Source organism: Botrytis sinoallii (genome assembly GCF_014898435.1).
Source record: "Botrytis sinoallii strain Bc 23 chromosome Unknown BSIN_025, whole genome shotgun sequence".
Classification (NCBI taxonomy): domain Eukaryota; kingdom Fungi; phylum Ascomycota; class Leotiomycetes; order Helotiales; family Sclerotiniaceae; genus Botrytis; species Botrytis sinoallii.
Window position 1 is genome coordinate 284095 of NW_024066052.1, and position 13721 is coordinate 297815.

The 13721-nt window shown below is 42.9% G+C and overlaps 6 protein-coding genes across 6 annotated transcripts; 3 read left to right on the top strand and 3 right to left on the bottom strand.

The window, feature by feature from the left end:
* Window positions 1–678: 678 nt before the first annotated feature.
* EAF02_010409 (uncharacterized protein) lies at window positions 679–1897 on the bottom strand (the record flags this gene model as incomplete). Its single annotated transcript, XM_038906457.1, has 4 exons — window positions 679–1085; window positions 1143–1248; window positions 1300–1728; window positions 1781–1897. 4 exons carry the CDS (start codon window positions 1895–1897, stop codon window positions 679–681), a joined length of 1059 nt encoding a protein of 352 aa, XP_038753721.1.
* A 359-nt stretch (window positions 1898–2256) lies between these two features.
* On the top strand, window positions 2257–4633 carry EAF02_010410 (uncharacterized protein). Its single transcript, XM_038906458.1, has 3 exons — window positions 2257–2279; window positions 2340–2892; window positions 2944–4633. Exons 2-3 carry the CDS (start codon window positions 2655–2657, stop codon window positions 4221–4223), a joined length of 1518 nt encoding a protein of 505 aa, XP_038753722.1. The 5' UTR covers window positions 2257–2279; window positions 2340–2654; the 3' UTR covers window positions 4224–4633.
* A 1181-nt stretch (window positions 4634–5814) lies between these two features.
* Window positions 5815–7762, bottom strand: EAF02_010411 (uncharacterized protein). The gene is made up of 4 exons (XM_038906459.1): window positions 7456–7762; window positions 6985–7353; window positions 6754–6864; window positions 5815–6669 (listed from the first exon to the last, which is right to left on the bottom strand). Exons 2-4 carry the CDS (start codon window positions 6992–6994, stop codon window positions 6056–6058), a joined length of 735 nt encoding a protein of 244 aa, XP_038753723.1. The 5' UTR covers window positions 6995–7353; window positions 7456–7762; the 3' UTR covers window positions 5815–6055.
* Window positions 7763–8792: 1030 nt separating this feature from the next.
* EAF02_010412 (uncharacterized protein) lies at window positions 8793–10073 on the bottom strand. Its single transcript, XM_038906460.1, has 2 exons — window positions 9699–10073; window positions 8793–9644 (listed from the first exon to the last, which is right to left on the bottom strand). Exons 1-2 carry the CDS (start codon window positions 9783–9785, stop codon window positions 8943–8945), a joined length of 789 nt encoding a protein of 262 aa, XP_038753724.1. The 5' UTR covers window positions 9786–10073; the 3' UTR covers window positions 8793–8942.
* A 236-nt stretch (window positions 10074–10309) lies between these two features.
* On the top strand, window positions 10310–11602 carry EAF02_010413 (uncharacterized protein; the record flags this gene model as incomplete). Its single annotated transcript, XM_038906461.1, has 1 exon — window positions 10310–11602. One exon carries the CDS (start codon window positions 10310–10312, stop codon window positions 11600–11602), a length of 1293 nt encoding a protein of 430 aa, XP_038753725.1.
* Window positions 11603–11965: 363 nt separating this feature from the next.
* EAF02_010414 (uncharacterized protein) lies at window positions 11966–12442 on the top strand (the record flags this gene model as incomplete). Its single annotated transcript, XM_038906462.1, has 2 exons — window positions 11966–12289; window positions 12377–12442. 2 exons carry the CDS (start codon window positions 11966–11968, stop codon window positions 12440–12442), a joined length of 390 nt encoding a protein of 129 aa, XP_038753726.1.
* Window positions 12443–13721: the final 1279 nt, after the last annotated feature.

The following is a 13721-nucleotide window of genomic DNA, read 5'->3' on the forward strand; positions in this document are numbered from 1 at the left end:
GATAGATGTGGTTGTACAGCAACGCTTCTTCCTTTGATGAGTCCTGTATTGGTCATACTTTCCGACCCCTCTCTTATCAGTTCTGACGATGACACTTTTTGCCCCACTAGGAGGCTAACAAGAGCTAGTGAAATCAGGGGAAAGCTTGCCCAGACTGGAATCCCGAGCCGACCCGTGAGTTTGGGACTGAAAGCAGATGAATTGCAATCGAGGGAGGCTTACTATGAGACTGTAAGAACCTTGTATGGACTTCAAGTCACATTGATATGATGTGGTGAAACACAAGGATTGTATACAAGAAAAGGGCGTCTTACGAGAAATTAATAATCATGTTGATCATTACTCTGTAAGAATATAATTCCTAGTAGTGTGGGAGCAAGATGGCCGACGGTGATCAATAGTTGAGAAATTCTGATTTACCATGACAGCGATGGTTTTGTAACCTTCATCGTTTCTGATATCTGACATGCATCAAGTCGGAGAATCCATTTATGAAATACAAATGGACAATGAAAAGAAATCCAATCTAGAAAAGATAAACGACAAAGCATGAATCGCCTGTTTGTGACATGAATGGCATTCTTTGTTGGACCAATAGAAAGGTATGACAATGTAAAGTACTTGGACCCGGTTGTGATTCCTGTCCTTGCAAGCCACATGGATGCCATTCAATATATTTTAATAACCTTGTACAACCTTAGGTGCGTAGCCTTCCTCAAGATATGCAATATCCTCTGCAGTCAATTTCCCAGAACCGGCGAACTTGACTGCCTCTACCGCCTGCTCAATTCTCTCTTTGCTACTCAAGCCAATAATTGGATTGACGCTGTCCTTGTTAAGACACCAAGCAATAGCTATAGTTGCCATGCTAACTCCATTTTTCTTTGCAATCTCCTCAACACGGTTAATGACAGTTTTATCGATTTCAGTCTCTTTGCTGCGGATCAAAGCCTTGAGCATCATATCGCTATTTTCACGTTTTGTACCTCGATCATTGAAAGGACGAGCAAGTGCTCCTCGGGCAATTGGGCTCCACGGAATGAGTCCAACACCAACGTCTCTGCAGTATGGAATCATCTCTCGTTCTAGTTGCAAACTGTATAAGTATCTTGAAAGCGTACAGGGTTCAGTGAGAAACATACCTTCTTCACGGTAAAGCAAGTTGTAATAATTTTGCATGGAGATAAATTTGTGCCAGCCTTTCTTCTCTGCGATATTTTGTAGTGTCTGGAATTCCCATGCAGCCATCTACCATATGTAAGTCTCCACTGTTATCTTATGATGCATCATCCAACTTACACTGCTTGCACCAATATACCGAACTTTGCCACTTTCCACAACATCATTCAAGGCTCTCATGATTTCTTCCCTGGGAGTATCGCGATCGAGTCTGTGAATCTGCAGGACATCGATATGTGTTCCTAATCGAGCAACGCTCTTGTCCACAGCGTCAAGAATATGCTTTCTGCTCAAGCCAACCCGGTTGACCATCTCCCCATCATTTGTACGAAGCGTCGAAATATGCGGTTGTGTTCCATCTTCAGCAACACCGAAGTAGCATTTACTAAGAATAACAACCTTGCTTCTTGGAATTGAGTATTGCTTTAATGCTTTTCCGATGATTTCCTCGGATCTTCCGTTGGAGTAAGTATCTGCAGTGTCCCATGTATTCAGCCCGAGATCGTATGCGTGTTTCAATAATGGAAGAGCTTCGTCCTCGTTAAGTACCTTATTATGTTAGCAAAGTACTTGGTAACAAATCAAATTGAGGAATAGCTACCCAGTCTTGCCATTCAGATGATCCAAAAGACATGGCACCAAAGATAACCTTGGATATCTTTAATCCCGAGTTACCGAGTCTTGTGTATTCCATCTTAAGTTCTTTGGGGGCCGACATGTTGTGCCACTATGATGTTCTGCGAAAGTTTTTGACCACGAATATGAAGTTCCGGAAGAAAGATATTGTGAGACGGAGAGAGATGAGATTTCCTTAACTTTTGGAATGACTCAATGAATTAAAATCTAGCTATCTGCAGGCAGGTGAGATCTATTTGTCAATTCATGTGGAGCTACCCCTCATTGAACCACAATTGAGCTGCTGCTGCTTTCCAGATCCGATATTCCATACGGTGATGTAATCTGGGCCTGTGATTTCCATAGCACCTTCTTCTTTGCCTTGTCCATTATCCTGAAAGTATTGTAAAGCTTTCAATCGAATAGCTTCAAGAATGGCTGTAGAAAGCCTATGTGTACTACTACATGGTAGATAGATATGTCTGGTACCGACTCCAAATACGATTCAAGCAAAAAGGGACACTGAGCTGATTCTTCTGATGAAGGGGTCAATATTGATTTTCTCGGATTTTATACCCGACCAAGCCGCTCAAGCTAAGATAAAGAGCACCGATAAGCATCCTCATCCCACCCTCGAGCCACCCCACCTTCGTAATTCCGTGAGAATGAACCCTTGCTTTGTACTTTACATACATTATAATCAACTTGCTTGACTCTTAAGTAATTCAAGTCTTGGCTTCTAAACAAACTCTTCTTTCGTTGATTCATTCATGTATATGCTCGAGGAAAACTACAACAACTCCAAGTACACGAGACGGTAGAAACTCAACGGTGGAACTAGGTCATACACAACTTCCAAAATGTCTCTCACCGTGTTAACAGACTCGGATATCAAACATCTTCTTCAAGACCTCACTCTAAAAGATCTCGAAGGGTTTCAGGATCAAATGAGAAGAGCTCTTCATGAGTATTCTACAGGAACTCAGGATGATGATTGCTGCAGCTTGCATCAACCTAGAAGAACAGTTTTTGAGTCAAAGCATAAAAGGACAACACTATTCATGCCCTCTACTGCATCTGCGGGCATTGGAATGAAAGGTAAACCCCCTTTCTTGGTTATATTGTAACACCAGGTTCTAACAATCACAGTTGTTACTCTTCCTCAGCCAGGTTCTTCCAATGAATCTTCGGACTCGGACTCCATATCCACCTCTTCATCGACTAAAAATCCAAGCACTCCTCAGGGTTCTCTTACACTCATGGATAAAACAGGGCTGCCATTCGGCTTTCTCAATGCATCAGAAACCACTGCTTTTCGCACAGCTCTAGCTTCCTCTCTTCTCATTAAACCCCGTACCAAGGTCAAAACTATAACAGTATTTGGTGCTGGAAAGCAAGCGTTTTGGCACGTCCGTCTCGCTCTCATTCTCCGCGGCCCAACTATAAAACAAATAAATATCATATCTCGCGCTTTTACGGACCGGGTGCGCAATCTAATGAAGTCATTTCTCGAAGTACCTGCTGCTACGAAGGAACGTGAAGGTTGGAGCAATGTAAAACTCTCTGTTCTTAGCCCTGCCTATGGAGAATTTGCTCGTCTCGAGAAAGAATATATTCGAGCTTCGGATGTCATATTTTGCACAACTCCATCTACCTCGCCTTTATTCCCTCATTCTATTTTAACAAATACAGAAGGTAGGAAGAAGGGACGGCTCATTGTCGCCATAGGCAGTTATAAACCTCATATGATCGAAATACCTCTTGAAGTCGTGGCGCAAGCAGTTAAAGTTCATGGAAGTGGCCATCATTTTCACAGGCATGCCAAAGAAGGCGGGGTAATCGTAGTTGATACGATAGACGGATGCAAACAAGAAGCAGGTGAAATTATTCAAGGCAATGTTTCGGCGAAGCATTTGGTTGAATTGGGTGAATTGGTCATGCTGTGCCATGGAATCGACCCTCTCAACTGTTCATCTGCCATTGATGATTCAGATGAATCTCCACGTAGCTCACTCGACCTCCACAATTTACACATAGACGGAACCAGCAACGGTGACGCAACACCGACCCCAGGCTCACCACTCTCCCCCACCTCTTCACCTCTGGCTCGCAGCATGGCCAACATATTTCACTCCGAACACTCCACCTCCCCCTCATCCTCTCGCAGCCTTTCTCGTAAATCTTCTTTCTCCTTCCGCAAACCCAGAACAGGATCCACAAGCACAAATACTACTAATTCAAGTGGTACATTAGGAATGTTAGGAAAGGAGGTGCAGACAGAAAAGGAAGATTCAATGAGTCGATGGTTGAGGAATGGAAATGTGATATATAAGAGTGTGGGGATGGGTCTTATGGATTTGGTGGTTGGGGCGGAGTTGGTTAGATTAGCGAGGGAAAAGGGGGTGGGTGTTTCTGTAGAGGGCTTTTGAGATAACGAGGTGCATATGAAATAGGGAAATATTGGAGATACAAAAAAGGATAGATTCGGGACGAGAAACCATGTTAATGCGTTACGATAGATACCACATGGGCTTTGAAAGAGGAGAACAATATGAAATAAGAGGATATCATATTCAATATACTTATCATATTTGCACGCTATATGAAAAACTCTTTTATAGGAAGACACCAATGATGGAATCATCATTTTCCCTTGCCGAATGTGTCTACATCCAATTCTTTACTTCTACTATCTTCCATCCTTCAGTCTTCCAAGCATGTATATCTTCTACAGCATCAAGAAGTCAAGTGGTTTAATACAGCCTTTTTACAAGCAAGATCAAAGACTTCCCCGCTAATAAAAATATCATACTTGGGAATATGTACAATATAGTGGTGCTTGAAGTTTTCGACCTTGGAAAGGGGGGGAGGGGAGGGGGAGGGGGCGATATTATTCAGCGAAAGGTTGGAACTTCTTGGTTCCTAGATGTCTGATTGTTGATTTCGATTTTGGTGGTTTGTATATGGAGGAGTGGGGATGGGGAGTGAAGAATATGGGTTGATTTAAAGCATCAAAAGCATCTAATGTATCGGTATACATATATCACATCACATCACAACACATCATAATACAATATATCACCTATCTATAAACCAAGCAACCAACCAAACCAAAATCACACACAAACTTTCCACATCTAGATACCTACCTAGATACCTAATCTTCTACCGGCCAACACACTCTCACTGCAACAGATCTCGCTGCCACCGCAACTACAACCACCTGATCTATCATAGTTCATGAATGCTTATTCATACCTACCTACTTATCTACCTACTTGCCTACCTAGTACATCGATAGCTACCTACACAGTATAGTCAATGAAAATCTCAAGAGATACAACACAACACCATACAATACAATGCGATGGAATACAAATACAATATATTTGAGGCCTGATGCAAACTTCAGGCTTGAGATTCGAGAATCGAGGTAAGTAGTAACGGATATCAACTTTGGGAACTCTGAAGACTCTGAAGCTTGGAGGGGAAATGTGATATGAAATGATATGAGAGGAAGGAGTATGCTGATGTTATAATGCAATAATATAATAATGCAATAATGTGACGATACAACGAATCTACTATATACCTACGGCATAGCAGAGCATAGCATAGCATAGCATAGCATGGTATTCCTCTTTTCGACTTCCTACTTCCCACATCCACCAGTCCTACTCGATATGAGAATACTACCTACCTATCTTCAGGGCTAGATAGTTTATTCTATTCTATTCCAATCCAATCCAATCCAATAATCCAATTTGATCTCATGGAGTTCCCAAAAGAGAAGAGAAAGAGAAGGGAAAGAGAAGGGAAAGAGAAAAACACTAATAAACTTTGCGATACTAACAACAATCGATAACTCCAAAACCCGACGAGGAAAAAGGTAGAAAAAAGCAGATGCTGATCTGATACTTCATTGCTCTGACATTAATGGTACCTCCAAGGTTCCTATATTCATCTTCCACAATTTTGTACAGGGATAATTATCCAATACATAAACCTAGGTATGTGCGATGACCATGTCATATTAATATGATTTTTTATAGATAATTTATTAAATGACATTCATTGTTTTCGACTTTCTAATCGATCTAATTCCCAAACAGCTCTCCTTTCATCTTTGCTCGATTTAAACAAAACCCCGCCTTGCCTCAAACTCCCATTCCCGTCTTCCTTTCCCTTCCCTCTCATTCTACACAGTATAACATGTATGTGTGCGTATCCAAAATTCATATATCCGTACATTTCATCCCCATTACGCGGTACTGAGCGTTGCTCCCCCCTTTCCAAAAACCAGCATTCCATGCGCACCTTGGACCAACTCCTTTGCTCCTTTCGACTCCGCGGCTCCATCTGTCCCGGCAACTTCTTCTTCCTCCTCCTCATCATTGCAATTTCCTACTCCCAGATCCCGAATCTTTCCACAGCCAATATCATACACAACACCATGAACCTTCAATCCCCTCTCGCGGACCGCCTCTTCCACAACCACATTTCCCATAAGCACCTCCACTCCTTTCGCAACATTCAACTCCGCTAGACGGACCGCCCTTGCGGAATCTTCCTTGATCCCCTTTAATTCCTTCTCGTGCAATTTACTCAATGCCTTGAGCGGCGCAAGCCAAGTATCCAAAACCCCACCTACCCTTGCACCTCCCAACGCAGCAGCAGCACCACCGCAGCAAGTGTGCCCGCACACAACAATATGCGATACCTTCAGATGCGCAACGGCATATTCGATGACGGCCGAGGAATTGATATCGGTAGGCGAGACAATATTGGCGATATTACGATGGACGAAGACATCACCGGGTTGGAGACCGAGAACGGTGGTTTCGGGCACACGGGAGTCGGAGCAACCGAGCCAGACTGGGGGGTGTCAGGACTGTTGTTTAACCGCGGGGAGGGGGGTAAAGAGAGCGGGGTCTGGGAAGCGTAGGTGGGAGGACTTACGGATGCTGGGAGTTTGGCCTTGGGCCATGGTAGGGAAGAATTTGGGGTTTTGATGGCTTTTATAGCCTGCCCATGCGGCGTTGGAGCTCAAGGCATAATCGAAGGGAGTTTCTGGGGGATTGTTAGTATGGGCGTCATGATTTTTCGGTCGTCTTCTTTCTGTATACACTCCCAGATATAACAAGAGAGTATACAAGAGGGAATTGAACAATTGTAAGAGGAGATAATTACCAGAGCCCATTATAATTCTTGTAACAATTTCTCAAACTTCTTTCTATCAATTGAAATTCTTCCTTCTTCTTAAAATCCACAAAGACTCTCCGGTGCCTTTATAGAAAATCTCCTAGTCTTCGTAATCGTCAAGTATCGTATTTCAATATCGTAGGTATCCAGAATAGGAGGTATGTAGGAACTCGTTGCGATTGTATTGCGTAGGGTTTTACGACGAGATAGATAGAAAGATGGAGAGCAGAATATATGAGTAATAAGTTTTGAACGGGGCCGATCTTAGCACATTTAGTTTTCTTCCAAAAGTGTTGAGAGGGCCGAATTGAGTGAAATGGAGACTTCAGCACGTTCAAACTTAGAAAGGTGGTGGAGCTAGTGGAATTAGAGAGAAGACTAATAAAATATAATAAGATTCGAATTCAAAGAAAGAGAAAGAGAACCAAGCAAGTGATCCAGCCAGCCAGTCATACATACCAAGGAACCAAGGAGCCAGGGTTTTTGAACTGATACGATAAGAGAATCTATTTTTCTTCGATAAGAGTTGGCCAATTGGAATTACTCAATTCAATTCGTGGGATGAGAACTTGATGTGATGGATGTGATGTGATGTGATGTGGTGTGGGAATTTGAAAGCTGGATGATGATTATTTTTCTATGGTATATATACTGGTATATAGATATATATATATATGCAATGATTAGGTCGGTTGGTATATTGTAGATGATATATTTATGATATGTATATAACCTTATCTTAATATAATATCTTAATAGATATTATCTCTGCATCAATAAGTACTTAATAATAAGATTTCCAAGTAGTGAAACTCTCAAGAAAAAAGATGAATAAATAAGCAAATCGATCATCCTTCTAATGTAAAGACAACACCACAGACAAACAATCCATGTCTGTCTGAGCATCCCCAAGATCTCCGGATGGGGAAAAAGCCACAGAGTATCAAACAAACACTTGTGACGTATCGGATCCATCCAAGTGTACCAGGCAGTGTCAAAGTATCATCTCTTACCACTTCGTACTTCCTACTTCCTCTGCCTTTCCCGCCGCTTCCCTTCAACCTTTGCGTGTCGGCTTCGTCGCCACGTTACATCCCTCGTTCTCTTCCCCATCTTCTCTTCCGCTCTCCCTTCCGTCTTCCATTCCGATATAACTTCATATCTCTCATATCTATATCCCTCAAATTCCATATATTAAACCCCAGTATAAGCCGTACTCCCGAGACATGACAATGCCATTGATACCAATTACTCAGGTCCAGATTCGACCTCTATATACAAAACCAGATATCTTCATTGTTGAATAGCTTCCCCTGAGAACTTCTCGATTTCCATACCCATGATTCATCGGATCCATGATCCATCCATTTCATACATGAAGGTATACCAAGATTCATTCCACACCTACAAAATCCCGATTGTCCCGACAGTCCGTCCGAGTGCCGGAGCTTACCTTGGTTTCCCATGTTTTGCCGTGGCTATCAACTCTTGGTTGTGTTTCCCCAAGCCCTTTCCAAGAAAATTCTAAAAATTCTTCCGTCTTTTTTCCTAATTCTCTTTTCATAGACACAGACTTGGCTGGAAGTTGGGCATAATTTCAATGTAATGTATCATTACCTAACCATTATGGGGTTATCCCAGTTGTGTTGTGGGATTGATATTTGAAGTGTGATGAATCAAAATTTGATAGAATTGACTAGACTTTCTTGGGGGACGGGGAAAGGGAAGAGATTCCGATGTAACACAAGGAAATGAAAAAGAGATCACAAAGATTTGCAAAGGGCACCCGCACGTACTGTTTGAACAAAATCAAAAAGTCAAATAAATTATGGTATCATACAGCCTTCATATTTTGAATTCTTAAGCTGCTTGCCTAGCTAAGTGTCCCTGCCATGCCATAATATCATAAAAAAACGCCGGAAGTAAAAGTCACTATATGATCATATTTAGATCTTGATAGCGCTCTCAAGGGCCTTGCGCTTCTTCTCAGTGCGGGCGTTAGCCTTGGCACCCATGATTCCACCTCCCCAGTGTCTGGTAGCGGTCTCATCATGTCCCTCCTTGATGGCTTGAACCAATTTCGACAACTCGGACTTGTCCTCGGAGCGAACCTCAGTAAGGGCGAGAACAGCAGCGGTCTTCTTGTGAACGACCGTGCCGAGTCTGGCCTTACCCTTGATGATGGCGTATGGGACACCCATCTTCTTGCACAAAGCTGGAAGGAAGATAACCAACTCAATTGGGTCAACATCGTTAGGGATGAGGACCAAAGAGGCCTTCTTGGCTTCGATCAAACCAACAACGTGGTTAAGACCGTACTTGACGGCGTATGGCTTCTTGCTAACGTCTTCCTTCTTCTTTCCCTCCTTGATGGCGGTAGCCTCCTTCAAGAGACGCTCCTTCTTCTCAGGCTTGGTCTCTGGGCGGTACTTGTTGAGGAGCTTGAGGGCTTGGGCGGCGGTGTTGCGGTCGAGAACGTGTTGGAATTGAGCAATCGCAGGTGGGACCTTCAATCTCATGTTCAAGATCTTCTTTTGGCGTTGAAGACGGACATACTCGGGCCACTTCACCATACGGGAAAGATTTCTTCTGGGCTGGATGTCTTGACCGATACCGAAGTTACGGGTACGCTTCTCGATGAGAGGGTTCTTATTCTCATTAGTATTTGGATGGACGTCAAAACGAGGATGGAATTCACGTACCTTGGCTGCCTTCTTTGATCCCGCACCAGCTTTGGACTGGGGGAATGGGGCTGGCGCCGCCTTCTTTCCGGACTTGGAGGCTGTCATTGAGAAAAGTAGACATCAGCGAGTGTTCACCAAGTGTCTTCTTTGAACTCTAAAGAGACTACATCTGGTATTTCTACACAGAACATAGCTCAAGCCAAATCAAAATCAAAAACCTTGAAAGGTAATTTGATTGAAAATTGCATCTCGACGTGCGATTGCTCGTAGAGGTACGAGAGCTGATGGCGAGTCGTATTATTTCATTAAAAAGACAGTCAAAAACATTGATAGCTTACCATTTTGATCGATTTCGAAGCGGCGAGAAGTTGTCGATTCGTAGTTGTCGTCGAGAGGAATAATATCAACAGGAAAAGGTTTTCTCGATTTTGAGAATTATTGAATGTGCGCGCTAGAGTTCTGAAAATCTTGGCACGCTAAGCGATTCTGGACTTTAGCTCACGTGAGAAGCGGGCAGTTTGTCCGTTTGATAAACTTCACTATCGACATTTTTATTAATTCCCCGCGATGATTTGTGGATAAGAAGTTCTGCGATATTGTTTGCCTTCGACAACTATTTTCGAATAACGATGGCACCAACACCTTGTGCCATTTGCAAGACTGCAAGAGCTTTAATTATTCGACCAAAGAATCATCAAAAACTATGTAAAGCATGTTTTATCGGTATATTTGAAGCAGAAATTCATCATACAATTACCTCTACATCACTTTTCTCACCAGGCGACAAAATCGCAATAGGAGCATCCGGAGGAAAAGACTCAACAGTACTGGCTTCGGTTCTCAAAACTCTAAACGAAAGATATAATTACGGACTCGAACTCGTTCTACTAAGTATCGACGAAGGAATAAAAGGCTATCGCGATGACTCCCTCGAAACTGTCAAGCGCAATGCGGTCCAATACGATATGGCTCTTAAGATTGTAGGATATGATGAACTATATGGATGGACCATGGATCAAGTAGTTGAAACAATAGGCAAGAAGGGAAATTGTACATACTGTGGTGTCTTTCGCAGACAGGCTTTAGATCGAGGGGCAAAAATGCTGGGCATCAACCATGTGGTTACGGGACATAATGCAGATGATGTCGCAGAAACTATTTTGATGAATCTACTGCGCGGAGATCTACCCCGGCTGGCGAGGAGTACTAGTATCGTCACCGGTGATGAATCGAGCGAGGTGCGTAGAAGCAAGCCTCTGAAATATGCGTATGAGAAGGAGATTGTGCTCTATGCGCATCACAAGAAGTTGGATTATTTCACGACGGAATGTCTATACAGTCCCGAGGCTTTCAGAGGTAGCGCGCGAAGTTTGATCAAGAATCTAGAGAGAGTACGACCTAGTGCCATCTTGGATGTTGTGCGCAGCGGAGAAGACATGGCGAAGTTAGTACCAGCAGAAGTTACCGGAATAAGTCACTGCAAGAGTCAAAAAGTCTCATTAGCAACTACCAATGAGGAGGAAGAAGGCAATGGAGGTTGCGGAACTAATGGTCGATCCAGTGGAGGGGAGATGGCGGATATGGAAAAGAAACTTCAAGCAGACGAAGAAGCTTCGGGAAGAGAAATCGATGTAACATCCATCGCATTAAATACCACCAACGGTCAACGTCACGATAGAATAGATAAATCTCAAACACAAAAAGGTGGCAAGAAGGATGGCCGAAAACTCACAACACAAACACTGGGAACGTGTAAGAAATGTGGATATATGTCCAGTCAAGAGATATGCAAGGCATGTGTTTTACTAGAGGGATTGAATAAGAATCGTCCGAAAATGGAGATAGAGGTAGATGTAGAAGATGAAGAAGAGAGTTCGACTTTAAGAAGGAGGATGGAGGGGTTGGCTCTCGCGGCTGGATAAATTACATATATTAGATATTATAGAGAAATGCCACAAGATACCCAAGAATCAATATCGTTTGCATCATGAACATGAACACTACTTTGTTTGAACTGAAGTCTGAATTAGAAAAGTAAAAGTGACTTCTTGCATATCCAATCCTCATCAATTTCTGACATCCTGTAAACCTCGACTGATCTAATTACAACTCCATTGTCGAGTTCTCATCTACATTCATACATTCCGAATATCCTCATCCTCCACACCAAATCCAAATAACCACAGACTATCCTCCGAATTCCAACTACAATTTTCCAAATACCCACTACCACCACTTCGACCATCCTAACAAACCCATCCTTCTCCTCCCTTTCAATCATAACAATGTCCTCCAAACCATCTTCCCCCTCCCCCAAACTCCTCTTATCCCTAGCTCCTCATCACCAATACCCCATCTCCAGAAACACCTCCATTCAACCCACCAAACCAGAAACCCCCAAAAACAACCCCAACCCCAACCCCCAAACCCCCAACGCAGAATCCACAACCCCCTCTCCATTCCTCTTCCACGCCCTCCGCAAAAAAGCAAAGAAAGATCTGAAAGCAGCGAGAGAAGAAGAGAGAAAAAAGGAGAGAGAAATAGAAGAGGGGAAGAGATTATTTGGAGGGATGGTAGCGGAGGTGATGAGGGTGCGGAGTGAATTAAAGGTGTGTTTATTTTATTTTTTATTTTGGGAAGAGGGGAAGGGGAAGGAGAAAAAACGAGATGAGAAATCTAACATACTACAAAAATAGATCGAACATCCCGACGTAGCAGACTCGGTTTTGGAGCAGGAGGCTTGGAAATTGGTTTTTTACTAGTGGTGATATTTGTGAGTATTGTCTCTTTGATGCTCTATTCTGTCTTATATTGGTTGTCTGAGATTGGGATATCGGATTGTAAGGTTGGGGATTGTGGGCTAATATCTCTTCTGCTAGCAGGTCCTTCTTCGTTTTTATACGTCCGGTGTGTTGTTTTGCATTCGAGATGTTGCTGTGTCTATGCTCCGACTCTGGGGAATGACATAGATGGATGAGATGAGAAGGAAGGAAGGAATTCAGATACTGCGGATAATTGAACTCGATTTGCCTTCTACAACCCACACAAAATCTCCTGCAAATGTGTATTCGTGTGGATGGCTAAAGAATAGAAAAACTTCAACCCATTGTATTGTCCACAGACCAGAGTCTCTTCACTTGAAGGCATAATGAACAAAAACCCAATATAGAGATTGCCCCAAGAAGTCTTGTTACTTAAGAGCATACACCAACGATGGTAAATCTAAGACAGTAACCACCATATTTCTATTGGTAAGCCAAACTGAATTTTCTCCCGGAGCAGATTCATGAAAGTTCTGATTAGTATCGTTAACAATTATTCATCCCAGCTAGCGGAACCGGGTTCCTTCACGGCAGGAAGAAGAATACCAGCTATGAATGGTTCGGCAAGAACGGAACCTTTATCTGGTATGTCTCCTGTGACATCTACGTCCAAAAGCCAGAGATACCTTACGCTTTTCTTGCAGCATACTCCTGTTGCAGAAGTTTACTTTTGCAAGTGAAAGACGGGCATATTGCTAGTGGCAGCAAGCTTTGTTAAAAGGGCTCTGGAGAAATGGAGATCGGATTCGGGGCAGTAAGACATAGTAACTGGCAGGAGGTGATAATTGTCAGGGGATGATCTCTAAAGATGAAACATTTATTATGAAGCCCACCTGGAAGTGTCCAAGAACAGTATCTTGTGTTGCACTTGCACTTGCAACATTTGCAACATTTGCAACAACCTCATCAACCGGACCCCTTTACCTTTCTCCAAGCTTCTCAGTCTGACTCGTACATTCTCAACCCTTTTACTTCCTGGTCCCTCTCGTTTCAACTGTCGGTATAGATACTAGAAGCGAGAATCCTGCTCACAGAACAGAAGTCATGACGGTCTTCCAACATCTAGTGGCAGTAACAAGCATTTCAGGTGCATAATGTGTGCAATGTGAAAGTGATTGCAGCCTGTTGCACAAGGCAAGAGAAGAAAAAAGTAGAAATATGAGAGAATGCTTATAATGCTTTGGGTGATGGGAAACGCGATGAATGGGAGAAAATGGTA